Source organism: Stegostoma tigrinum, chromosome 37, assembly GCF_030684315.1.
Source record: "Stegostoma tigrinum isolate sSteTig4 chromosome 37, sSteTig4.hap1, whole genome shotgun sequence".
Lineage (NCBI taxonomy): Eukaryota > Metazoa > Chordata > Chondrichthyes > Orectolobiformes > Stegostomatidae > Stegostoma > Stegostoma tigrinum.
In genome coordinates, this window is record NC_081390.1 from 450,548 (window position 1) to 478,341 (window position 27,794).

General features: G+C 40.6%; 1 protein-coding gene across 1 annotated transcript in view; it reads right to left on the minus strand.

Moving 5' to 3' along the window:
* Positions 1-6,079: 6,079 nt before the first annotated feature.
* bms1 (BMS1 ribosome biogenesis factor) overlaps positions 6,080-27,794 on the minus strand; it is a 69,200-nt gene continuing 47,485 nt past the window's right edge. The window contains exons 13-23 of the mRNA XM_048563641.2: positions 24,890-24,971; positions 22,504-22,586; positions 18,870-19,043; positions 18,067-18,255; positions 16,576-16,756; positions 15,739-15,797; positions 13,191-13,313; positions 10,971-11,118; positions 10,248-10,423; positions 9,521-9,682; positions 6,080-6,591 (exon numbers count right to left, since the gene is read on the minus strand). Coding sequence (XP_048419598.1) covers positions 6,367-6,591; positions 9,521-9,682; positions 10,248-10,423; positions 10,971-11,118; positions 13,191-13,313; positions 15,739-15,797; positions 16,576-16,756; positions 18,067-18,255; positions 18,870-19,043; positions 22,504-22,586; positions 24,890-24,971 — 1,602 coding nt within the window. The 3' untranslated portion in view covers positions 6,080-6,366. The remainder of the gene's footprint in view (positions 6,592-9,520; positions 9,683-10,247; positions 10,424-10,970; positions 11,119-13,190; positions 13,314-15,738; positions 15,798-16,575; positions 16,757-18,066; positions 18,256-18,869; positions 19,044-22,503; positions 22,587-24,889; positions 24,972-27,794) is intronic.

Consider the following 27,794-nt stretch of genomic DNA (forward strand, 5'->3'; position numbering starts at 1 on the left):
AATGGCCTCCTCCTGTACAGTAAAACATTATGATTCTATGAATTACATGGCAGATTTGGTCTTAGTGGTCTGGGTGGGAAGACTACAATGTAGAAAAGCAAACAAGCATCAATAGATGTTTAAGAAAATATTCAATTGCTCCCAGATAAAACATAATACAGAAAGTAAGAAAGACTGTAAGATGGCTAAGCAAGGAAGTTAAAGATAAATTCAAGAGCAAAACTCCAAAGGTGAATAGCAGGCTTGAAGATTGGAAGCTTTTAAAGATCAATAAAAGTTATTTAAAAAGTCAGGAAAACAGCAAGTGTAAAATGTAAATGAAAACCAGTGCAAAATAGAAAAGACAGATAGCAAAGGCTATCAATAAATATACAAAAAGAAAGACAGTAGCTGGACTGAACATTGATCCCTAGAGAATGGTACTGGACAGTTAATAGTGGGGAGCACAGAAATGGCACGATTACTAAGTTAATATTTTACTTCAGTTTTTACAGTGGAGGATACAACTACCATGCCAGTAGTAACAGGTAATGAAGAGGCTAAACAAAGATAGGAACTCAGAACAATCATAACCACCAGTGGAAATGTACTGAGCAAACTGGAAGATTGAATCTTGAGGTTTTAAAGGAAGTGGTAACAGAAATGCTCGTTCCTGCCCCCCAGAACTTTTCTCTTCCTAACTAGACTTGATTTTTCTGTCATCTATTTCTGGTTCACATGCACCAGCTACCTTCTTTTCACTACGCACACACAACATTCATGATTTTCAAGCTGTCTGCTTATGTAGAAACATAGAAAATAGGCACAGCAGAAGACTATTTAGCCTTTACAGCCTGCACCACCATTAATATGATTATGGCTGATCATGCAGTGACTGATTCATAGAGTAAAATATAGCATTGAAACAGGCTCTTTGGCCTAAACTGGTCCATGTTGACCATGGTGCCCACTCAGTTAGTTCTAACTGCCTGCAATTGGTCCATATCCCTCTGAACCTGTGGAAGAAAAATTTTACATCGCAAGGGTAGGTGGGAATTTAGGCCAAGACAGAAAGGGAAGCTATGGAAGAAACTGATGACTTACAGAAAGAATTTTAATTAGTTTGGCATGTGGGATTTTAATAAGCTTCATAGAAGTCGGGAGGTAGTTGCTCAGACGTTATCACTATGTGCATGTCACCTTAGCTAGAGTCAGAGAAGGACCTTTTGATGCCTTGGAATTGTGACAATACTTTAGGCTGAAGTAGAGATGTTCCTTGTATCCCTGTGGAGCCTAGTTACTGATAAGCTTGAATTTCAATCAAACTTTAAGTCACTCCCTATGCTAGCTGCATGCCGAAGGTCATTCGAAGAGGTAATTATTAAGGCATCTGTAAGACACCATTCCTGTTATCTCCAGCAGCATATGCTTTCCTTAAACTTACAATGAATGAATCAACAAACACAAGCTGTCACAGAACATCCTGGTCTGAAATTAATGGTACAAAGGAGATTGTTATACTCTTGTATAGAGACAGTCGGGTGTCGGTGAAGATTGACACTCACTTTCCTCAGTACCAAGCAAGAAAATAAACTGCTTTGAACGGGAGCTGGAGTCAAGTCTCATTATTAGTTAAGTAGAAATTAGAATAAAAATTTCTACAACAGAAAGCTTCATAATCATGTACCTATCCAAATGTTTTTCTAAAAATGCTGCCATTGTACCTGCCTCAACCACTTTCTCTGGCAGCCCATTCCATACACGCACCACTCTCTGCAGGAAGAAGTTACCTCTCAGATCCTTTTAAATCTATCCCCTCTCACCTTAAACCTATGCTCTCTAGTTTTCAATTCCCTATCCCTGGGAAAAAGTCTCTATGCATTCATCTCATCTATGTCCCTCATGGTTTTTATACATGTCAAAATCATCAGTCTGAACAACCCAGTCCCGCTTTCTTCCCATGTCCCTTGATCCCTTTAGTCACAAGGGCCATGTCCAGCTCCCTCTTGAATATTTCTCATGAACTGGTCCCAACACCTTCCTGTAGAATTCCACAGGGTCACAACTCTGAGTGAAGTAATTCTTCCTCATCTCAGTCCTGAATGGTCTACCCCTAATAATAAGCTTCTGAATGTGCCCAACATAGGGAAAATTCTTCCTGCATCTAATTTGTCCAGTCCCACCTGGATTTTGTATATTTCTGTGATATCCTCCCTTCATCCTTCTAAATTCCAGCAAATACAAGGCCAGTTGATGAAACTTTTCCTCATATGTCAGTCCTGTGATCCCAGGAATGAGTCTGGTGAACCTTTGCTGGACTCCCTCAATAGCTTAGCAACTGTCTCCTGGTCCAGTATGTGACTGCATTGGGCTCCTGATATTGTAATGGAGTTAGATGCCTTAGTGATACAATGTAACTCATTCTGCTGCCATCTGCACCCACCTCTGTTAGAGACCAATACAACTGTCTGGCCAATATGGTAGCTCTGTGGTTAGCACTTCTGCCTCACAACACTAGGCACCTGGATTTGAATCCACTCTTGGGTGACTGTGTGGAGTTTTCACGTTCTCCTATTTCTGCGTGGTTTTCCTGAGGGTGCACCAGTTTCTTCCCGCAGCCCAAAGATGTGCAAGCTAGGTGTGTCTAGGGATGAACAGGCTCGTTTGATTACCCATAGGAAATGCAGGGTTACAGGGATAGGTTAGGGTTGTGGATCTGGGTGGGATGCTGTTCAGAGGGTTAGTATAGACTCAATAGGCTGAATGGCTTGCTTCCGCACTGTAGCGATTCTGTGATAAGGCGGCCTGGGGTAGAAATAAGAAAAAAAACCTTAGAAAGACTTTGGAATCTACAAGTGAGTACAGTTATAACCAACTGAACAGCTCATGAGAAAAGCCCTACATATCAGGAATAAAATATAGTGATTTATGCAACAAGAGGGCCTCAAATGCTCTCTGCAGATTTCTGCAGTCTTCTTTTATTTAAATATTCAGATTCTCTGCCAAAGTGCGTTACCTCACATTTCCCACACATCTCATTTTTATCCACTCACCCTGTTTTATAGCAGTCTGTAAACTCTTATCGTCAGCACGTCTTCTTACCTATTTCTGTTTCATGCATAAACTTTGCAACAATACACTCACTTCCCTCATTCAAGTCATGGATTGTAAATAACTTTGTCCCGTGCACTGAATTCTGTGGCACTTGACTAGTTAGAGTTGTCATCCTGAAACAGTTCCCCCAATCCTAAAGCTCTTACTTAGCCAATCCTTCATTCATACTAAGATATGACCCAGTACATCAGAACTAGGAGTAGGTAATTAAGCTCAAGTCTGTTCCATCACTTAATATATTCATGGCTGATCTCATCTCATTCTTAACTCCGCTTTCTGCCCTTGCTCCCTAACTGTTCAATCATTACTAATTAAAAATGTCCATTTCCTCCTTAAATTTACCCATTGTCCCAGCATCCACCATACTGTTTCTGTCCATTTGGAGGTGTGGTCTCAATGGGTTGAATGGCCTGTTTCCTCACTGTAAGGATTCTGTGATTCTATCCATATTAAACATCATTTGCCAAATTCTGGCCTGTTCACCAAACTTATCCACATCCATTTATAAATTTCTTCCTTGCAATTTAATTTTTCACCTATTTTATTATCATCTGCAAATTTGGCTGTAGTACACTTTAATACTGCATTAATATGGATTGTAAATAATAGGGGCCCAAGTGTAAAACCCTGTGGCACCCCGGCAATTACAACTTGCCAAACAATAAAAGACACCAACTCTCTGCTTTCTGCTGGTTAGCCAATCCACAACCAAAGTAATAAGTTAGTCACAATCCCATGTGATTTTACCTTGTGTATAAACATTTTGTGTGACACCTTATCAAATACCTTCTGGAAGTCCAGATATACATCAAGAGGACCCCCATTATCGACTTTGTTGCAATTTGATTGAGTACTGAAGACTGCAGGATCTCCAAATGAAGAATGAGATACTGTTCTTTCACCTTGCACAGAGCCTTATTGGATTACAGCAGCAGGCCTGTGACACAAACATTGACGTGGGAAACACACTCGTGTGTTGAATTGGCAGCCAACAGGAAATCGGAGATTCTTTTTGCAGACAGAAAGAACTTGGGTGTTCTGCAAAGTGGTCACCCAGTCTGTGTTTCATTTCCTCCATGTTGGAGGTGACCACATTGTGAGCAGCAAATACAGTAGACTAGATTCAGTGAAGTGCAGGTAAGTTGCTGCTTCACCTGGAAAGTGTGTTTGGATAGTGAGGAGGCAGGAAATAAACAGACAAATGTTACACCTGCGATTGCATGGCAAGGTACTGTGAGGGTACAGGGGTAGGTTGAGAGTGAAGTAGTGATGCCCTAGAAGGAACGGTCCTTGAGAAATGCTGACAGGATAACGGAGACGAAGAGATAATGGATGCTGGAAAATCCGAGATAATAAAGTGTGGAGCTGGATGAACACAGCAGCCCAAGCCATACCTTAGGAGCACAAAAGCTGACGTTTCAGGCCTAGACGAAGGGTTTAGGCCCAAAACGACAGCTTTTGTGATCCTAAGACGCTGCTTGGTCCGCTGTGTTCATCCAGCTCCACACTTTGTTATAATGGAGAAGAATGTGTCTGGTGTTGGCATCCCTCTGGAGATGATGGAAACGGTGGCATATAATCCTTTGACTATGGAAGTTGGTGGGTGGAAAGTGAGGACCAGGGGATCCCTATCAATATTGTGGGAAGAAGAAGAGGGCAGAAGTGCAGGAAATAGGTTCAACATGGCTGAGAGCTTTGTCAATGCGGTGCTGGGGAATCTTCAGTTGAAGATAAAGGTGGACATTTTTGAGGCCTCCCTGCAGAAGTTGGCATCATGAGGACAAATAGAGGGCAGAGAAGGTGGGAGAATGGAGTGGAGTCTTTAGTGGAAGCAGGTTGTGAGGATGTATAGTCCAGGTAACTTTGGGAGGCTGTAGGGCTTGTAGTGGATATGGTTTGGTGGTTAACCTATCCCCAGAAATGGAAACAGAGAAGGACCAAGTGAAAGTGAAAGCAGGTTCGAAACTGGAAGTGAAATTAATTTTAAAAATTTTCTAATTCCAGACAATAGAGGAAAGCAGCACTGATGATGTCATCGATGTACCAGAGAAACAGTAATGGAAGGGACAAGAGTGGTTCTTGGAACAAGGAATGTTCCACATACAGCAGAAAGAGGCAGACATAACTGGGGCCTATGTGGGGCCCAGGACCATACCTTTGACCTGAGGAAAATGGGAGGAGTTGCAGGAGAAGTTGTTCAAAATGAGGTCAAACTCGGCCAGGTAGAGGGCGGCAGTGGTGGATGGGATGGTTTAGGCCTTTTTTTCAGAAGCAAGGTTCAACACAAGAGATTAGTAAGGAAAATTAACGCTCATGGTATTGGAGCTAACATGGTATTGATGTAGATAGAAAACTGGCTGGCAGACAAAAGCAGAGAGTGGGAATAAATGGGTTTTTTTTAAAAAGAGTGGCAGGTAGTAACGAATGGGGTGCTGCCGGGTTCAGTGCTGGGACTCCAGTTGTTCACAAATGCATTACCAATTTGGATGAAGGAATTAAATGTCATATCTCCAGATTTGTAGACGACACTAATCTGGCTGATTGTGTTCGCTGTGAGGAGGATGCTAAGAGACTGCAGAGTGAATGGGACAAACTGACTAAGTGGGCAAATCCTTGGTGAATGCAATATAATGTTGATAAATGTGAGGTTACCCACTTTGGTTGCAAAAACGCAAAGGTAGATTAATCTCTGAGGGGTAGAAGTTTAGGAAAAGGTGAGGCACAACAAGACCTAGGTGTCATGGTGGAACAGTCGCTGAAGTTTGGCATGTGTGCAGCAGGCAGTGAGCAAAGCCAACTCTGTGATTAATTAACTCTGATTAATTATGCACCCCAAAAAAGCCAAGAACAAATTATGCATTTCCCCTCTGTCTTCTTTAAGAAACTCAATGTTCCTAGAACAAACGTTGTCCTCAGTCCTAGGTCCTGTCTGGTACCAATTCCACAAACCATATTTAAGATCGAAACAAAAATCATTATTTACACATTACATTAAGAGGATCTTTACTAATTCATCAATACACTGTGCATCACAGAGCACAGCGTATTTAACTTGGCAATAAATCTTTGTCACATTCTATTTTAGTCTTTTTGGATGAAAATCTGAATAAAGGCTGAATTGTCTGCAGTTGAATGAGCTACAGTTCTGAAAAAATGGAATTTAAAATTTGTACAGGTGTGAACAACAGTCTGCTGTATATTTTGACAATCCTTTTCAACTCCAACTCTTCATGGCCAACCTTTCTTTCAATGCAAACCGCAAAGTCTTGTGGATCAGGCTTCTGTCTGTCCCTTTAGACTGGATTTCATTTTGCGCTTCTCCTTCTGACCCAGCATACGATGTATCTTCTTGCGAGCTTCTTTCTGTCTTTTAATCTTAGCCTCTTCTTGTTTACGTTTCTGTGCAAGGAATTCTTTGTGCTGTTGGTGTTCTTTTTTGTGCTGTTTCTGTATTTTGTAAGCATTCACTGTGCTCAGAGCAGAGAGCAAGGCTGAAATCTGAGGACAAAAAACATTTGTTTTTAAGCACACAAATCCTAATAACTTTTCAAATCAGCTGTCCAGTCAAAACGGAGAAAGTTGATGACTACAATGAGCTCAACAAGTAATGTGAAGTATACTGGGAAACCAGGTCAAAACATTTGGTCTTAAATAATGGTAGACATCAGAAATAAAGAAATCTTTAATAATTCACAAATCTATATTCCCTTCAGAAATTAAAAAAAAGGAACAGTTATTCCACTATAACTTTAAAAAAAAATTAACAGTAGTATTACATTAAAGGAAGAAGCTTATAAAAGCAGAAATTTCAGCAGAAACTCAGCAGGTCTGTCTGGTTGCATCTGCGGAGAGAGAGAAAGAGTTAATGCGGCCAGTTACTAGTGGTGTATCATCCTGGAGACCAGTTACTAGTGGTGCTCATCCTGGAGACCAGTTACTAGTGGTGCACCGCAAGGGTCGGTGTTGGGTCCACTGCTGTTTGTCATTTTTATAAATGACCTGGATGAGGGCGTAGAAGGATAGGTTAGTAAATTTGCAGACGACACTAAGGTTGGTGGAGTTGTGGATAGTGACGAAGGATGCTGTAGGTTGCAGAGAGACATAGATAAGCTGCAGAGCTGGACGGAGAGGTGGCAAATAGAGTTTAATTCAGACAAGTGTGAGGTGATGCACTTTGGTAGGAGTAACCAGAAGGCAAAGTACAGGGCTAATGGTAAGATTCTTAGCAGTGTAGATGAGCAGAAAGATCTCGGTGTCCATGTACACAGATCCTTGAAAGTTGCCACCCAGGTTGACAGGGCTGTTAAGCAGGCATACAGTGTTTTAGCTTTTATTAATAGAGGGATCGAGTTGCGGAACCAAGAGGTTATGCTACAGCTGTACAAAACTCTGGTGCAGCCGCACTTGGAGTATTGTGTACAGTTCTGGTCACTGCATTATAAGAAGGATGTGGAAGATTTGGAAAGGGTGCAGAGGAGATTTACTAGGATGTTGCCTGGTATGGAGGGAAGGTCTTACGAGGAAAGGCTGAGGGGCTTGAGGCTGTTTTCATTAGAGAGAAGAAGGTTGAGAGGTGACTTAATTGAAACATATAAAATAATCAGAGGGTTAGACAGGGTGGATAGGGAGAGCCTTTTTCCTAGGATGGTGACGGCGAGCACGAGGGGGCTTAGCTTTAAATTGAGGGGTGAAAGATACAGGACAGATGTCAGAGGTAGTTTCTTTACTCAGAGAGTAGTAAGGGAATGGAACGCTTTGCCTGCAACGGTAGTAGGTTCGCCAACTTCAGGTACATTTAAGTCGTCATTGGACAAGCATATGGACGCACGTGGAACAGTGTAGGTTAGATGGGCTTGAGATCGGTATGACAGGTCGGCACAACATCGAGGGCCGAAGGGCCTGTACTGTGCTGCAATGTTCTATGTTCTAGATCCAATACGTCTCTTTTCTTGAGGGAAGAGGCAAGTATTGTTGCTAAAATGAGCTGTAAACTGGAGGACTGGAAGACTTTTAGAATTCAGATGAGGAGGAACAAGAATGTGATAACAAAAGGTAAAACAGGATGAGAGAAAACCACTTAGCCAAAGCTTCTGTAAATAAACAGAACAGGCTACCAGAAGTAAACACAAATTACATGGAAACTGGGACAGGAAATATTATATTGAATCTGTTCTCACAATAGGAGACACCAAAATAAATTCTAGAAATAGCAGAAATTATGCAGTGGCATAATGGCAATGTCACTTGACTCGTAATCCAGAACTCCAGGTGAATGATCCAGGGACTTGGGTTTTAATGCTAGAATGGAATTGGAGTACGAGTAGGTAAGAGATACTGCAACCGTACAAGGTACCGGTGAGACCATACCTGGAGTACTGAGTGCAGTTCTGTTTCCATTGTTTCCAGCAAGATAGCATTTCAGTGGAGGAAATTCTGAGAAGATTCACTAGGATGTTCCCGGCATGGAGGAATGTCTTATAAGTCAAGGTTAAGCAGGTTGGGAATCTACTCACTGGGCCTTTAGAAGAATCAAAGGCAATCTCATTGAAACATGTAAGATTCCTAAGGTGCTTGTCTTTGGATAAGCATATGGACGTACATGGAATAGTGTAGGTTAGATGGGCTTCAGATCGGTATGACAGGTCGGCACAACATCTACTGTGCTGTAATGTTCTATGTTCTATGCTTGACATGGAAAATATCGAGCCAATGTTTCCCCTCACAGGACAGTCCACGAGCAGACAGTACAGTCTCAGAATTAATGGCACAAATACAAGGGGAAATTTTTTCTCTAAGAGGGTTGAGTATCTTTGGAATTCCTTGCCTCAGAGTTCTGTGGCAACAGTGTCCTTTTGTATTTTGAAGGCCAAGGCAGATATTTGATTAGTAGGAGATTCAAGGGTTACAGGGAAAGTCTGGAAAATGGACGTGAAGAATGTTGGATCAGTCACGATACCATTCGATGGCAAAAGATGCTTGAGGGGCTGAATGGCCTGTGCATGATCTTATTTCTTACAATCTTATGGCAGATGATGACATTTGAATTCCATAAGACCTGGAATTAACAAAAATCTAATCTAAGAGAGACGACGTATCTACTATCAACTGTCATTTGAAAAACAACTGGTTCCCTAATATCCTTTATGGAAAGAAACCCACCTTTGCCTAGTCTAGCCAACACATGACTCACAGCAACGTGAGTGACTCTCAAAAGCCCGCTGGGCAATTAGGAATGGGCAATAAATGCTGGCCTAGCCAGCAAAATAGAAGAGTAAAATACAAATCAAGTGAGTACAATGAGACAGTTAAAAGACTGATACCAGGTCGAACAGCAGATGCAGGAAAAATGGCAATCAGGCCTCCTCAAAACACACGTTGCTCTTGAAACAGACGATGTCAATTTCTTCCTTTTTTTTTGTACAATTACCTTCTTCTCGTGTGCACTTTTGATGACAGCAACCGGCTTTTTATCCCGTGTCTCCTTGGCCAGTTTCTCTTGATTTTTAGGCTTGCTTTTAAAGGGCAGGGCTCTCTGCAGCGCCTTGGGGATGTGAAGGGGATTGAAATGTTTCATCTTCCTCTCGATGGGCTGCAGGAAAATGCGTACAATTAGAAACAACTATACACAAGTCAACCAACCACTTCAGTCACATAATTCAATCCCGTAGTACATTTAATTGCTCAGAAAATCTAACGCTTTCGCAGGGCAGCTGTTTCATCATCGGGGTGCACTACTCAAATTACTGATTCTTTGCACTTGGCACCTGGATCCTGAGCTACAGACTTGAAATAAATGATATAACTATACAGCAGAAGAGGCTGCCATTTGGTCAATCAGATCTGTTTCAACGTTCTGAAGGAATTATTCCAAGTAGTCTCACTTTGCTCCACACTCAAGGCCTCCAACTGGCGCAGGGACAATGCACCATGGCCCCCAATTAGCACAGGGCAAACAGAGCCACAAGTGCTGCATTCCCTCCTGGCAATTCTCTATTTGAACCTCCACACTTGGTATCAGTTCAGATATAATTTGCTACCTCAAGAAAATTTTGTCCCTTTGTTCTGGTAGGGAAGTTAGTTGTCCTTTGACTACAATTCAAGCTAACTTTGAATCTGAGCTTTGCAGTGTATTACTGACAAAAATGCACCATTACCCTGTACAAGGAATCCTTGTTTGGCTTCATCCTAATGCCCAAATCGTGTTTGAGTTGTCCAAAGGTTCTCATTCCAGTCCAGGTCTCCCTCTCACCGCTAGGTCTCAGCAATGATGTGACTGGGTTATACAACTTTGGTACCAAAACTGGGTACCATGTCCTCAGGAAAACAATATCTGAAAAAATCAACAAAACAAGCAGTTTAGCATTCTACTGGCTAATACATCACGCCACGACTAACGGGTGAGAAAAGCCATAACTAAATGAAATTTTAAGTGTTCTGGCTCAAATTGGGCATTCCCACACTTGGCAGGTCAAATTGATTCTCCAAGAATACAGTACCTGCGAAAGGAAAATTTTTCCCAAAGCTCTCAGACTGATTTCTAGCAAGCACGCAGTTGGTCACAGTCAGTAAAATCCCAGAGATGATGTGACACTGCCATTACGTTGCAGTATGTGTGCTTGAGGTTAAAGACTGAAGCTTTTTATTATGAAAGCAAGTGGCCAATTACTCCTGCCAGACCAGAGAAGGCTTAACACAAAACTTATGCCTAAAACTGCAGGAGTTACAACTGCTCAACACTAAATTCCCTCTCCTTAATACACACAAAAATCACGACAAGCAGGAAATCTAACATCCCTGCACTTTAACACTTCACAAGCAGTTATATTACTTGTTGAGGCACTGTCTTCAACTGTTACATTTAAAGATATTTGACTCACCACTCATTAGCAACTTGTCCTCAAAGGAGGCACGGAATGCTCCCTCTGGAGTACGAAGTGCTTTCTTCAATTGCCCACGTAACCCACTCACAGTTCGGAGTGAAGCATTCTCAAATTTAGCAACTTCCAATGCTGAGTTAAACATTCCCTGTGTTCAGAAACAGGATATGAGAGCCCAACCAGAAGAACAAGCCAACTGTCATACTATACATCAGTTCAACAACCTGCCTGGGAACCAGCTTCTTCCCAAAGCCCTTGATGGGCACAGGGATAATTTCAGGGAGCTAAAAGGGATCTGATCCAAAGGGAAATGCAACAAAGAATATAAAAAAGTGGTGGTCCAGGTATGGATGAAACATGACAGGGAAAAGTAATCGACCTAAAATTATCGATCACTGGTTAACTGAAGAAATTTGAAATAACGTGAAACAGAAAAATGTCAAACGTTGTAACATAGCAGAGTTGAGCAGAATTCAGAAAGTACAAAGCAGAACTGTAAATGGAAAGAAGAGATGCAGAGGAAGTGTATGACAGAAGATCAGTGAGTAACATCGAAAGGAAGCCAAAAACACCCAAAATAAAAACTTCCTGTGGAGGCCGAGGACACAGAAGGGGTCAAACTTGCTATATAACAGCATGGCGTGTGAGAGAAACCATTGCCTCCACTGCTTTCTCATTTCCAGGTCTCTCACCTACCCTCATCCCCATCCCTCCCTTTCAACCCCTTCCCTCAATTCTACATACTTTTCTTTCTTCTTTCAAGATTTACCATTCAATTCACTAAAGAATCACAGCAAGTTTTACTTGGACCTATCCCATTGTTTGTGCATAACATACTTGTGTGATATATATATACAACACAGATCATCAATATGAAGAGCAGCAAGTTATAATGCAATAGTATTTTTGTACACCCTATAGGTGATCCCAACATGCACGTTAAACAGTTTGCAGCTTGGCTAATTTAACAGGAATTTTCTTATAATACTGTTCAGATGATAACACAGACTTCAGTGACTGTTTCAGACCCTGTTAACATGTTCTGCACATTGCACTGTGTTGACACAGTAACTTACATTCAGGTACAGGGCAAGATTCAGTATTTGAAACAGACATAAGTTGCACAAGATTTCATAGAGAGTGGTGAGCACCTGAAACAGGCTCCCACAGGTAGTGGTGGAAGCAAGTACAATTTTGTCATTTAAGAAACATTTACACAGGTACATAGATGAGATAGGTATGGAGGGATATGGACCAAACACAGGTAAACGAAACTAGTTTGATTGCAAAAACTGGATGGCATAGACAGGTTGCATTATGTATTATTGTGTTAATTTCTGGTAAAGTGGAATGGCTGAACAACACAGATGAATAAGGCAGATAATTGAAAGGCACAAGTAGAGATAAACTGGTATGATTTAAATATCATCACAGAAAGATGGCTGCAGGATGACCAAGTCTGGGAACTGAACATTAAAAAAACTTTTACTTTTAAGAAGAACAGACAGAAAGGAAAAGGAAGTGGCGTTTTACTGGAATGGGATCAGAACACTAGTGAGGAGAATCTTGGATTGAAAGGGAAAAAAATGTGGAATCTGGTTAGGTGGAGCTAAGAAATAGCAAATAGAAGCAATGAACAGCACCACCAAACAATAACAGAAATGCAGGACACTGTATTAACTGAGACAGATTACAGAAGCATATAACATGGGTAAACCTAACAAGCACTAATACTGTGGAGGATACGTTTCTGAAGTGTGTCAGGGATGGTTTTAAAGCAGTTTGTTGAGGAAATGGCTGGAGATCTAGGTTAATTTAACTCTAATATTATAGCGAGAAAGGGCTACTTATGATTTTTTGCAAAAGAATCTTTGGTCATGGGTGACCATAAAATGATGGAATGATGAAAGCGAAGGAGTTCAAATTGAAGACATGGTGCCAAATTTGAACAAAGAAAATTATGAAAGTACGAGGAACATGATCAGTAATACAAGAAATACATTGCCTAGGTATTATCTTATCCACCATTTAAAGAGCTATTACATAGTTCACAGTACCTTAGGTTCCTTCAAGGAACAAAAATCCCAAAACATCAATCAACCATGTTAACAAAGGAAGTTAAAGATTGTGTGAAATTTAAAATGCCTAATAAAGTTGCAAGGAATATTGATTAATCTGAAGAGGAGGGAAACTGCTAGTAGTGATAAAGAAGCTTCTCACCTTTATGAAGGCTGTATTCTTATATATCTTGAATGGGAACCCCACCAACTTGAGTTTTTTAACAATAGTTACAGATTTGTCAAGGTCGAGCACCACACCCGTTGCTGCTATTCTGAAATCTTTCTGCAAGAATAAAGCCAACAGTTAATTTCAACAACGTGATGCTTACCAGGAAAAGCAAAATGCAGAACAAATACTTGATCAGCATCACCATCTGGCAACACAATGCAACATTTATAAGATGCAGAGAACCATTGGCCAACTTTCTTCCAAGAGCACCTTCCAAACTGTTAACCTCCACTAGCTGGAAAGATAAGGGCAGCAGATACATAGCAACACCACATCTCGAAGATCCTCTGCAAGCCACATACCATTTTGACTTGGACCTACATTGTCTCGTTTTCACAGTAATCATATCAAGTCACAGTCATCATATCCTAGCACTCAATCCCTATTGATACTTTGGGTCTACCTACACCACATGGACTGTAGCAATTCAAAAAAGTGGTTTACCACCATTTTCAGGGCAACTAGGGTTGTGTATCAAATCCTAGTCTTTCCTAATGCTACGCCCAGTGAAAGAATGAAAAAAGGAGGACAATCAAAAATTGTGAACTAAATGTGCCCTCTAGAGATGTTCACATTCAAGAAAGAATATTAAAAACACACAACTGGCTAAGGGATAGAAAGCAGAAATTAGTGGCATGTCCACACACCCACAAGCTGAGCTGGAACACTGACAGCACATGCTATTTAATGTGGACAAGTTTGAAATTTTGAACTTGGAAAGGAATAAAATTAAACGCAGCATTGTGGGGTGAGTACACCTGCACAGAGTATATATTTACCAATATTTGAATGTGTTTGTTAAGCAAGTGCCTGGGATGCTTGGATTTAAATGTGGATATATAGAATATAGAATATAGAAATAAATGAGTCAGAACATTACACAGTACAGACCCTTCGCCCCACAATGTTATGCCAGCCTATTATCCTACAAAGATCAATCTACCCTGCATACCCTTCATTATACCACCCTTCATGTGCCTATCCAAGAGTCGCTTAAAAGTCTCTAATGTATCTGACTCCACTTCCACTGCTGGCAGCGCATTCCACACACCCACCACTCTGTGTAAAGAACCTACCTCTGATATCTCCCCTATATCTTCCTCCAATCACCTTAAAATTACGCCCCCTTGTATGGCATAAGTTTAGGATGTAAGTTAGGATGAACCTTTTACATGTGACAAGCTAAGGAGTATCTTTTAGTCTCCAGGAAGATTTTGACAGACTTAATGAATGGATAAGAACATAGCAGATTGAACATAATGTGGAAAGACATGAAGTTATCCACTTCGGTCACAGGAACAGAGTCTTGAAATGGTGGGAAGTTTGAAAGTGTGGATGTACAAAGTTATCTCATACAAAATATGAGATAGACACGGTGGATACAGACACATGTTTTCCCTGGTTGGGGAGTCTAGAACTGGGGAATACAATTTAAAAACAAAAAAGGAGGATGCCATTGAGGACCAGTGTAAGGTGAAACCCTTTTAGAAAGGATTAAGGATCTTTGGAATTCTTTACCGCAGAGAAAGCTCAGTGTTTGGAGTTTGGGACAGAAATTGATACAGTCCTGATTATTAATAACCCTAAAGGCTCATGAGGTTAATGTGAGTCAAACGCACTGAAGTGTTCAATTAGCCCTGGCCATATTAAATGGCATAGTAGCTTTGACAGCCTGAATGGCCTACTCCTGTTCTTAGTTTGACTCTGAGAATTACACTTTGGGAAAGGCGTCAAAGACCAGGAGAGTAATACAGATGAGTTTTGCCGGGATGATGTCAGGAATAAGAAGGGTGAGCTGTATGGAGAAACTGGAGAACAACAGTTGTCAAAATTAGAACAGGTTTTCATACAGCAAAAGAGGAGAAACTAGCAAAATGGTCAGTAATCAGAGGTCATGGGTTTGAGAAAAACTGGCACAAGACCTGGCAGGGAAATGGGGAGAAATTTCTTTACACATAATCGGAAGAGGCGGCAGCATCTGATCGTACAGGAACTTTCAATGTGCAATTTGGACGCATACTTGAAGGGAAAGCATTACAAGGGAATACAACTGGATATTAAGCTATATTGGACATCTATTCCAATTAAGCGGATTGGGCTATTTCTAAGCTTGTCCTAAAATTTATAACTGGAAAAATACCCTAATTTTGACCAGCTGAATCTATCTTTTAAGATATCCAGTACTTCTCCTTGAATGCATGGAAATGCCACCCCAATACTCACTCTAAAACTGTTCTTTCTGTTCTAACATATTTGTCAATATGTTTCTTGTTCATCATTCTCCCAAATGTACCAAATTCTTTTTCGGCAATACCCAAGGAAAGCGAAAGAGGATAGGGCAGGTTGGGAGCTAAACAAACAAAGAGTGGAAACATGGTAACAATGGAAAGTGGGAAGATGAGACAGCATGGCCGAACATAACCCTGGTCTGCCCTACTTAGAAGTCAAACACCTCACAGCCCCACAAGCAGAAACTCACCGAAGTACCAGCCACAGATGGAACAGCGAGAAACCCTGAGCCTTGTGGAGTAATTGGACCTGGGGTAAGGAAAGTATAAAGAAATGGAAGTTACACAAAATTCAAATACAAAAACCATCACCAAAAACATCAAGATTTGCTCAATTACCATTGAAGTTCAGACGGTTATTAATTTGGAGTGCGGGTTATGGTTATACCACAGCACTGTCTGTGAGCAATAAAGGAATCCAATGTCACTAACAGTGAAGCCCAACGACTACGCTGAGAGAGAACACTGGTCAAGAATCATTTTGGGATGATTCTGGGACAAACATATACCTACTTAAAAGGACAGTGTAACATATACTTGTCAAACCCATTCTACACTAAAATAAGAAGCAAATCAATCCACTCTCTAGCTCAAAGATTAATTGGCCCTTCATATGTCACGTTCAAGAATGATAGGGGCTGTTCTACCATTGGAAATGGTGGTTCAATCTCAGGCAAGGGAAGAGGTTGAGAAGGCGAGCCCTTCACGGTGATTTCAGTCAGCACAGGAATTGAACCCACACCATCATTCTGCACTGCAAGCTAGCCATTCAGCCAGATGAGCTAACTGACCCCTTGCCCTATGGGGATAACATTCAGTTAACAGTGCTTTCAGTTCTTGGTCACAATAAATATCTTTAGCCTGAAATCTTGCTGCAGCATCCTGCCAGCTATTACCGAGAAGTTCGAATTTGTTCTAAAAGTTATTGCTCTCTATGGAAGTCCTGGTGTCACAAACCTATTGTGTGCGCTATCACCCATGGTCTCAAAGCCCAAGAGAGGAAAGAAAAGTAGTTAGAAGTCACCTACCCCAAATAGTAGCAGAGCAGTGCATGTGCTCAGGTGTGTACTTGAGCAGCCTATGGCGTCCATTATGGTCCTCAATGTAATACATTGGGATAGTCTGAAAGCGCCTCCAGCCAAGGGAGAAGATTAGAGGGTCTCTCGTCTTCAGGATCTTCTTGTGCCATCTGTGTTTCTTCAAACGCATCTGGTTCAGCATGAGGAAAGGAATATTAGTGGACAGTCATTACAACAACCCTTTCAGTTAGAGTCACCTTAGTCGCATTTCACTCGGGCAATGTAAGTTAAACTTTGAGCATGTGTTCTTGTCGTGACAAATGCAATTCTTCCCAACAGGCAACAAATATAACATTTTGTTAGTAATGGTCTCAGTCTCAGTCTGCAAAAAGGCATTAGATAACAATCCAGACTGAACAAAGGCAGCTATAACATGGGCAATAGAAAAGCAGACTTGCAGTTTGGTACAGAATGTAGAACAGTACAGCACAGCACAGTACAGGCCCCACAGCCGACAATGTTGTGCCAACCTATTATTCTACTAAGATCAATCTGCCCTGAATACCCTACATTTTACTATCCTCTATGTGCCTATCCAAGAGTCGCTTAGAAGTCTCTAAAGTATCTGACTCCACTACCACTGCTGGCAGTGCATTCCAACTGCCCACCACTCTGTGTAAAGAACCTACCTGACATCACCGCTATACAGCTTTGTCCTCGAGAGTTAATCCCTGAACAAAACCCACAAAATCAAACCTGCAATAGAAATTTCTCTTCTTAACTGCACTGTCCTAACTAAATGTAGGGACGATTAAAGTAATTGTGCTGTGCCTTGACAGAAACTCTATTCCCACATCATTTCCACTCCCCTGACTGTCTACCATCTGAAGTAGAACTGAACTGTTTGACACCTCAACAACTAATTTGACCCCGAGCTAAGCTTCTGATTGCCTGAATCCAAAATATAACCAAGATTGTTTCCAACTCTGCAATATTGTCCAATTCCTCCCATCCAGCTTCTTGTGTTCCAGCCACATTTTACTGATATCTGCCTGCTCATGTCATAACCTTCACAATTTCCTGTTCTAAGTTACCTACACTGGCTCACAGTCCTCCAAGGCCACACTTGTAAAATTCTCATCTTGTGTGTAAATTTCTCTACGGCTCATCTCCACACTACCACTTTTAATCTCCTCCAGTCCTCCAATCTACTTGATTTTCCCATTCTGTCTTCTTGTACATTCCTGATTTTCATCATTGGCAGCTGTGCCTTCAGTTGCCTCAGTTCAATGTTCTGGAATTCCCTGCCTAAAACTGTCCATTTCATACTCTTCTTCAAGGCGCTTCTAAAAACCAATTGCTCCGTTAGGGTCTGTGGTCATTTGTCACTATATCTCACTCCTTATCTTAGTGTTAATTTGTTAGTCTCGAAACACTCACGTGAATTCTCCTCTGTTCAGGGTGTTACATAAATGCAAGTTGATGTTCTTCAACTATTACCTGCAGGTATCCAATATTTCCTTCACTGTTTCCCAAGCCACCGAGTATTAATGGGTAGCTGGAATCAAAATTTGTCACAAACTCATAGGGCACATTCTCAATCTCCACTCGTATATACATTCCAGGTCGAAAACCTTCATACTGAACTCGAGTCTCGTTGTCTTGGTCATCAAACTCTGCACGGTTAAGCTGTTTGAAAGGGGAACTCATGTCAAAATAAAAGAATGCAGGAGGGCTGCTTGATTGAACAGTACAGGATTTGGAGAGTTATGTGGGAGACACAACTTTCCTATAATAGAAAAATCAAAAAATACTAGAGATACTCAGAACTCAGTATTGTTCAACATGAAATGTTAACTCTTCCTCTCTCCACAAGTGCCCGCCTAACCTGCAGAGTTTTTCCAACAATTTTCCATTTTATTCAAGAATTACAGCATTCACAGTATTTTGCTTTCACTTTTCCAAGTGGTTTTTGTGGCATGGTGCCTATCACAGGAAGTGTAACAGAATTCCTCAAAATACACATCTAATTAATAGCTTGGCATTTCACTTATAACTGCATGAAATTCTCTCAAATTTTATATTAATTATATATGGAAGAAAGCTTCGCAAACAGGCAAAAGGTGAAAACTAACAGTCAATGGAATGCAAACAAACATGAGCAGTCAACAAAAACAGATAGAAGCCACAGCATTTATATAAATCTTGAACATTTAATATTTCTGACCTGTGCACGCTTTACTAGTTACACTTATGCCACACAGAATTCAGAATTGCAACTGGTTAAGAATATATATTCCTACCTGCGCCTGTTTTTGCATTTCATCTTTAAGATCGTGGAAGTAGGTTCCTTCACCATTATCATAGTCCACATCAAACATTTCCTTCAATTTCCGCTTTTTCTCCAAACGTTTGGTCCGTTCCAATTCCTCCTCTGTATTTCTGGAATCAACATTTCCTTCATTGTCTTCCTCACCCTAAGAGAAGGCAATTTTCTTTTAAGTTTTAAAGCAAATTTCTGCAGCCAGATATTTAAATACAATCCGAAATATTTCCAATTCTGTTGTTCCCATCATCAAGTCCCAAGGCCTGAAACATTTTGATTCATTCCAACTAGTTTCCTGGGAAATGTACCCATACTCTACTCCAAAGGCTGATCACAATTTGTTAAGTGAGACAGCAAGATTTGCTGAATGGCTCCACTTCTAGTTATGACAGCTTAGCCCAATCCAATTTTCAGGCCTTAAAGCGGAGTTAAGTATTTAGCCAAATGGAACAGGAAAGCTGAATGATTCCCTCCACCCCCATAGGAGAGCTTTGGTCAAATGGTCTTCAAAACTGCAGTGACCAGAAAAGAACCAGAGAGTCTTTGAATATACCGTACAGTTTCATAAACCCACATGCAGAATTCAATGTCAGTCATCTGCTGCAAAGTAGTTGAGTAACTTAATTTGTGAAAACTGTGATGATACTATAGCTTTAATGATGTGTATTTGATCCTGTTATTTTTGAAGCCGGGTTTTGAGACAGAAATATCAAGTAGTCTCTTCCAATGCAATAATATAAGCAGGTTGCATGGCCCTGGATTTTGTTTTACATGTTAGAACAATAGAAACAGCATGAATGGGTGGAGTGAGGCTCCCACAGAACTAGTGTTTTATTTTAGCTTTCAGTTGTGGGGGTTTTGAAACTGGTTGTGGAAACTTTTATTCATCTCTTTGCTACTGCAAGAAGCAAGATATCTTTCTCTGCCAGCATTTTCTCTTGGTGTTCTTTTCTGCTGGACAGGAGTAACATCACATGTGAGACAACCTATTTTACTGAATTTGTCTTTGCTAAGGGTGTGTTTATGGGATGTTGCTATATTAGAACAGTTGCTGTTTAGTAATTAAATAACCTATTACTCGATCTAGTTATCCAGTAGAGTTAAAGTCATACCAATTCTTCTTTCATTTGTTGTATTTTAACTGGATGCAAGAATAAAGGGTGTTTTGCTGAAAACCAAAGAGAATGACAAATCGAATACAGTGCCTTACTTTAAATAAGATAAAAAATACGGTCTAGGCTATCTCCTTGATATAACTGAGGTGAGTTTGGTGTGTTTCATAAAAACACATTCCCATGTTCTAACAACTTAATGTCTGAAAGATTCCAAATGTCTCGTCTGCTCACTTCTAGTCGACTGTAACCTTATTATCAATTTAGACAAAGGAGGATAAAAGACAAAAAGGCAATTATTTGTAGTTTACACTAAATGCTAGTTGTTCCACAGCAGGAACATTCCCTAACTTGAACAGCAGCAATATTGTGCTAGCTTTGACTGGAAAAAAGGTCAGGAGGACTTTTCCACAAGAACGAAGGAGTCAATGTGTAACTTCAAATAGATCTTCCAGATGATGATTAATGAGGCAGCCCACAAACTGCCAGCTATTTTACCCATCAGGGAATTTTGTTTTCAGCTATCGGTTTCTGATTTGAATGTGGATCTAAAACTTTCCAGAATGGGGATAAGGAGGACTCCCAGCCTGCTGTATCTGACCCATCCTTTTGAAAGAAAGGCCCAAATGCTTGCAATTGACAGATAAAAAAGTCTTATTGAATGTTAGGTTGAATATTTTTGATGTTCTAAATATTTGGTGCAAAGCTAATTCTGTTTGTAGTTAGAATTTAACTAAACTTTAAATTCTTTGATGATGTAACAAGCAAGTTAGACAAAGGAGTGCCTGTGGATGGGATTTATTTAGATTTGGATTTGGGGGTGGAATGGAACTGGGTGAAAGGAGAAGTATACTGGTAATAGAAAACAGCATAACTAGAAGGGTTAACACTCTTCTTTGCAATAAAAAGAGTGGGTCAGCGCACCTCTGTTAGTTGTAAATCATAGAGATCTACAGCACAGAGAAAAAGGGCCACTGGCCCGCCTGCACTGAACAAATTATTGGAGCTGTGGGCTGATAGGTAAATGCAAGTGGGCACCTATCTTGATAAGCTGTCAACAATCTAAAATCTTGCCAAATGGAATTGTATGGTTTAAGGGAAGACAGGCAAAAATATTGGACACGGCAGATTTTTAAATGATGAAGGAAATGAATAGGAGATTAAAATTCACCACATGCTTAATGTGGAGAAAATCTCTGGTGCAGAATTTATGGTCAGTAAGTTCAGCTGTGCACTGGAATATCTGACACCTTTTCAAACAACAGAAACAAACTTTCACCATTTAACCCATTAAGAACTTCCACAATTTTTAAAACGTTTGTAGATCTCCTGCTTAAGCTCTGGTCTCCTTGAAAATGGTATTAGTATTTGAGCTTCCCTCTTCTGGCAACATATTTGATCCCTTTCCAAAATCTATCATTCCTCCCTATCAGGCCAAACCCAGAATTTAAACAATTGTCAAACTACTGCCTTGACACGTCTTTCCTTTTCTACTCAATAGCCCAGGCAAAAATGCTGCTTTCTAAAAGGAAATCAGCCTTTTCCATATACACTTTCAGCTTTACACAACTTTCTACAATGTAATGCCAAATACATTGGACAAATGTAAATGAACCTGTCCCAGATGTTCCACAATCCATATAGTGAAATATTCCTTCACAGCTAGTGCCATGTTGCCAAACTCTTAATGAATCATTTTGATCAGTTGATCGCTACCATCCTGCGAATCAAAGATAACTCAAATTGAAAATGCACCAAGCTTGGGCCTGCATGAATCAAGCTAACTGTTTAAATCCCAAGTCAATTTTCATTCTTATGCTTTTTATTCTCCTCATTTCTGGGATGTGAGCGTTGCTGGCTGGCCAGTATTTCTTGCCCATCCGAGTTGTCCTTGAGAAGGTGGTGGTGAACTGCCTTTTTGGACCGTTGCAATCCTCCTGCTGTAGGTTGACCCACAATGCTATGGGGGGGTGGGGGTGGGGGGGGGGGGGGGTGGGGGGGGGAGAGGAGGTGTGCGGAATCCAGGATTTTGACCCAGCGGCAGTGAAGGAGCAGAGATGTATTTCCAAGTCAGGATGGTGAGTGGCTTGGAGGGTGGTGGCGTTCCCATAGTCTGCTGCCCTTGTCCTTCTAGATGGAAGTGGGTTTGAAAGGTGCTGTCTGAGGAACTTTGGTGAATTTCTGCAGTACATCTTGTAGATTGTATATACTGCTGCTACTGAGCATGGGTGGTGGAGGGAGTGGAAGCTTGTGGATGTATCGCCAATCAAGCAAGCTGCTTTAATGTGGCAGTGTCAAGCTTCATGAGTGTTTTTGGGGCTGCACTCATCCAAGGAAGTGGGGGTATTCCATCACACTCCTGACTTCTGTCTTGTAGATGGTGGACAGGCTTTAAGGAGTCAGGAGGTGAGTTACTCGCTTGAAACTTGTAAAATTATCTCAAGTACTAAGTGCCATTTTTAATTCTCGTGTAGGCATAAAGTTTTCTGTAACACAAACCTCATGGTTTTGTTTTAGTTCCCCAGGTTGCCCTGTATGAACTTCTCCTGTCTCCAGGTCCTCAAATGCTCCATACACAGAGTCTGGAAGAAAATAACAACAGCATAAAAAGGAGTATCATAATAAATAGAATCAGGGATAGACCCTTAAGTTTGTTTGCTCTGTTCATCTGATTATGTCCAATTTGCTTCAGATCTATTTTTCGGAGTGCTCTCCATATACTTCAACTTCCTCCAACTGATCTAATATCCAACTATCCTAGTATTAAGTATATCTAATGTTGGAGAATCTACAGCCCACTGAAGTAGAGAACTTTTAAGATTCACAACCTTTTGAGTGAAGCATTTCCCATCTCAGTCCTGAATCATCAACTCCTTATTCTGAGACTGTAACCACCCCACCATGAACGCTATCACACTGCCCTGCAGCTACCGCCACTCCAGGGTAAACAACTTCTCACAGCTGACTCTCAAACTCCAAAAAACTTAGGCATAATTGACTAAGCATTGCATTATCAGACAATTTCCTCATGTGCACACCATTCAGTGAGGCTTTGTTGTACTGACGAATTAGGCAGAGCCTTCTTTACATAGAGACCAAAATTACATACAGTACTTCAGGCGTGGTCTCAATGAAATCCTATTCAAATGTATCAAGTGTTCGTTATGCTAATATTCTGTAACTCCTTGTAACAATGGACATGCCATTTACTTTCCTAATTGCTTTTTGTTCCTTTCGCCAGCATGCCAAAGTCACTCTGTACACCAACGTTTACAAGCTTTCATACCTTTTAGTCTGTTTTTTTTTATTCTTATGACCAAAGTAACTAACTTCAGAGCTGCACATCTAACAGCCACTCATTATTCACTCATTAACCTATTTATACCTCTTTGCAAACTGCATCCTTCTTACAATTTACATTCCCATCGAGTTTTATATCAGCAGTAAACTTGGATACATGACTCTGGCTCACTGTCCAAGTCACTAACAAATTGCAAATAGCCAAGATCCCAGCATTGATCCTGGCTGCAGTCCGTTGTCACAGTTTGTCAACTTGAAAAATACTTCATTTATCTCTACTTAGTTTCCTTGTACTTCTTACCTAATCCTCTATCCATGCCCATTACCCCCAATTCCATGAATTTATGCTGTGTGCTGACATTTTGTTGGCAATCTCTCAACTGCATTTTGTAATTACAACTTATATTTCATCTACAAGCTCACCTTTAGTACCTTACTAGTGCCATTCATAATTAGCCACAGTTCACAAGGGGCTGCAGACATTGGTCCCTGTTTGCTGCAGTTCTTTTCTTACTATCACTCTACCAAGCAGACACTCTTTCTAAAATCACATTAGCTTTACCTGATCATTCTACAATCTTCTAAGTGCATTGTTAAGATTTGCTTAACAAAAGACTCAAGTAATTTCTTAATATCAACCTAATCAGCCTATAGCTCCCGGTATTCTCTCTCCATCATCTCCCAAATAGCAGTGTTACATTTGCTAAATTCCTATCTACTGGGGCTATTTGAGGGAATTTTGGCAAGTCACAGCCAATACCAATGTCTATAGCTATCTGCCTTAGAACCCTAGGACATATACCACAAGGCTCTGGAAACTTGTTAGCTTTTGATTCCTGAAGTTCCTCCTTTGCAATGTTCCACTTGTAAAAGTTACCTCAAGCTCCTGACTTTTTAATCCCCTTGGTTACCCTTTATTTCTTATATATGATTTATTAAAGACATGAGTGGGAAAGAGAATCAGCCAGGGTGGAGAATAAATCATGTCTCCTGTTCCCACTGAGAGCTCATTTCACAAGTATGGTGCATTTGCAGGCCAGAAGAGAGTAGGACAAATGAAAAGGCGGTCAGAGTGAATTATAGTACAGTGAATTCCACTAGCAGACTACCTAAGTCATTGTCACATGACTACAAATTAAGGGATCAAAAATTGTCATAAGTTACACTTCCAATAGGATGAGTTTTACCAATTATTTTGTTGCATCAAGTTTGATCCAGCATTTATGTTTTGAAGCTCAAATCCTGTTTCAGCATAAAACCAGTTTGGATAACTATTCAGATATCAAGGTGTAGAACTGGATGAACACAGCAGGCCAAGCAGCATCAGAAGAGCAGGAAAGCTGATGTTTCGGGCCTAGACCCTTCTTCAGAAAAATGAAAAATGAAGGTTTTCTGAAGAAGGGTCTAGCCCCGAAACGTCAGCTTTCCTGCTCCTCTGATGCTGCTTGGCCTACAGTGTTCATCCAGCTCTACACCTTGTCATCTCAGATTCTCCAGCATCTGCAGTTCCTACTATTTCTAGATAACTATTTCCAAGTGCTGCTCAGCAAGAGAATTCAATTGTCTTATTATATTTCCCACATACCATCTTCACCAAGGAGAGTGCTCGCATCCTTTTCAGACTCCCATTTTCCAGTCACAAAACAATCCTGGATACTGTTCATCACCTGTGCAAACAGAATGAACATTTCAGCAAAAACACCTCCCATTTCAAAACAAAACGTTCACCCTTCAGTAATAACTGTTGTGGCATCAACTTCTTTTGGAAAAACCAATAATTTCAGGACTCGGCAAAAACAGTGGGGCGAATTGGTTAGTGCTTTCAAAGGGTGAGCACAGGCCCACCTCTTCAAACTACCTTGTCAAGCCAAAGAATCCTGAATGTTTCAATACGTTAATCTTGAAGCTCCACTGAGAACAGCCACAAACTGCTCAAGCTCTCCTCAAAATCCTGGGATCAATTAGTGCACCTTCTCTGCACTACCTCCGATGCCAGATCAGGGGACCAAAACTGTTCACAATATTCCAGTGATCGAGATTGTGGCTTGCATAGTTTAAGTGAGACGTCTGTATTTTTAATACTTGATTTTCTTCAAAATAAAAGCCAACATTCCATTCGTCTTTCCCATCGCCTGCTGAACACAGATGCTAAGTTTTTGTAATTCATGCATTTGCACTTCCAAATTCTTCAGTGCTGCAGCTTTCTGTGGTCTCCACTTAAATAGTATTCTGTCTCTATTCTTTTTGCCAAAATGCATGACCACCTTGACATTATATTCTATTTGTCAAGTTTTGCCCATTCACTTGACCTGTCTACATCCCTCTGCATACTCGCCATATCATCCTCACCACTTGTCTTCCTCCATATGTGTCATCTATAAACTGAGCGATGATATATTCACTGCCCTTATCCAAGTCATTAATGTATATTCTAAGTACATATGGTCCCAGGACTCATGTCTATGGCACTCCAACAGCTACAAGCTACATTCTGAAAATGACTCCTATCACAGCTCTGTCATCTTTTAGTTAGTCAATCCTCTATCCATAGTCATACCTCTATCCATACTTCAAACACCACGTGGTCTTATCTTACTAAACCACCTAATATATGATACTTCATCAAATGCCTTCTGGAAATCCAAATATATTACATCCACTGCATGAAGACAGGCCAATTTTCCTTGATAAATTTATCTTTCTAAATACTCTATTACATTCTCTGTAATATTCTGACATTTTCCCAATAATAGAAATTAAGCTAACTGGTCTTAGTTAACTGTGTTTTTGTTTCCTTCTCCTTTTGAATAAAGATGTTACAATGGCAATTTTACAATCATCTGGCACTTTTCTAGAACTTTAGGATTCATGCAAGATTATTAACAGTGCATTCACTACCTCTTTAGCTACTGCATTTGATAACCACAGAAGCATTCCATCAGGTCCAAGGCACTTATAGCTTTTAGTCATTTTAGGTTCCCTTGTACTTTTTCCTCGAGTGATAATTAAATCCTCTGCCAACTTTGCCCCATGGTTATTTACTAATTTTGGTACGCTAATGTTGTCTTCTACTGTGAAGACCGATGCAAAGTTACCAGTGTAAATTCAATTCCTCTGCCATTTTCTGGTTCTCTATTATTAATTCTCTAGCCTTGATCTCTAAGTGACCTGCATTCATTTTAGCCTGCCTCCTTTTTATATATTTAAAGAGGCTGTTACTGTCTGTCTTGTAATATTTGCAAATTTACTCTCAAAGTTTATTTTCTCCCTTTCTTTTTTGGGTTGATTTTTTTGAAAAAAAAACTTTCCAAATCCTCTGGATTACCACTAATCTTTGCCACATTGTAAAGGCTTTAAGGAAGCATCAAATTTCCCAATTAACCATGGTTGACTTATCCCCTCCCTGGAATCCTTCTTTCACAGGAGAACTCAAGCTAATATATAAACTTTGGCTAACACATGACAGAATACTTTTGAAGTGGATTTTTACAATTCAATGTGATCCTGCTATTATTAACATTTTAAAAAAATAATCCAGACTGTACTAATAGTTGCATCGTAAATTAATTCAAGATCATCAGCCACACTTGCAATGTGGTGCATTTGATCATGCTAGAAGCTACCATGTGAAACAAATAGGGTCTAGTTTTGTGCAAGTAAAATGTACATACGTTTTACCCATTTTTCCATAAAGGTGCAATAGGGTCATCTAAACTCTGCTGCATCCCTATGGCAACATCCTGACCAATCAGTATCTACCTGCCTGATCTGAGAATTAAGATTTTTCGCTGACTGGTCTTGCTGCATTCCATGCCATTGACGATCCAAACAATTTACAAACTCTTCTCATGCTGCATAAAATACTTTTTCCAAGTATGTCTTTTCCATCCAAGATCTGATGAGTGCAAGACAAATAGCTTCAAAATCTTAGATAATAAAATGTGAGGCTGGATGAACACAGCAGGCCAAGCAGCATCTCAGGAGCACAAAAGCTGACGTTTCGGGCCTAGACCCTTCGTCAGCTTTTGTGGTCCTGAGATGCTGCTTGGCCTGCTGTGTTCATCCAGCCTCACATTTTATTATCTTGGAATTCTCCAGCATCTGCAGTTCCCATTATCTCTCACAGCTTCAAAATCTTGCTTCTTTTTAGCAATGTTTAAGTTTTGCACTACCAACTAAGAATAATAGTTTTGAAAACATTTGAACCTGAAATGGGGTGTGGTTCTGGAGGAACACAGCAGGCCTGACAGTATCAGAGGAGCAGGAAAGTTGATGTTTCGGGTCTGAACCCTTCTTCAGAAATGGGGAAGGGGAAGGGGGCTCTGAAATAAACAAAGCCAGGACAGCTGTGATAGAAGGTGGATAGTGGAGCAGATAGGTGAGAGAGAAGACGGACAGATCAAGGAGGCCGGGATAGAAGGTAGTAAAGGTGAGTGTAGTTAGGAAGTGGGGGTAGGGGTTGGTCAGTGAGGTGGGAGGAGCGGATAGGA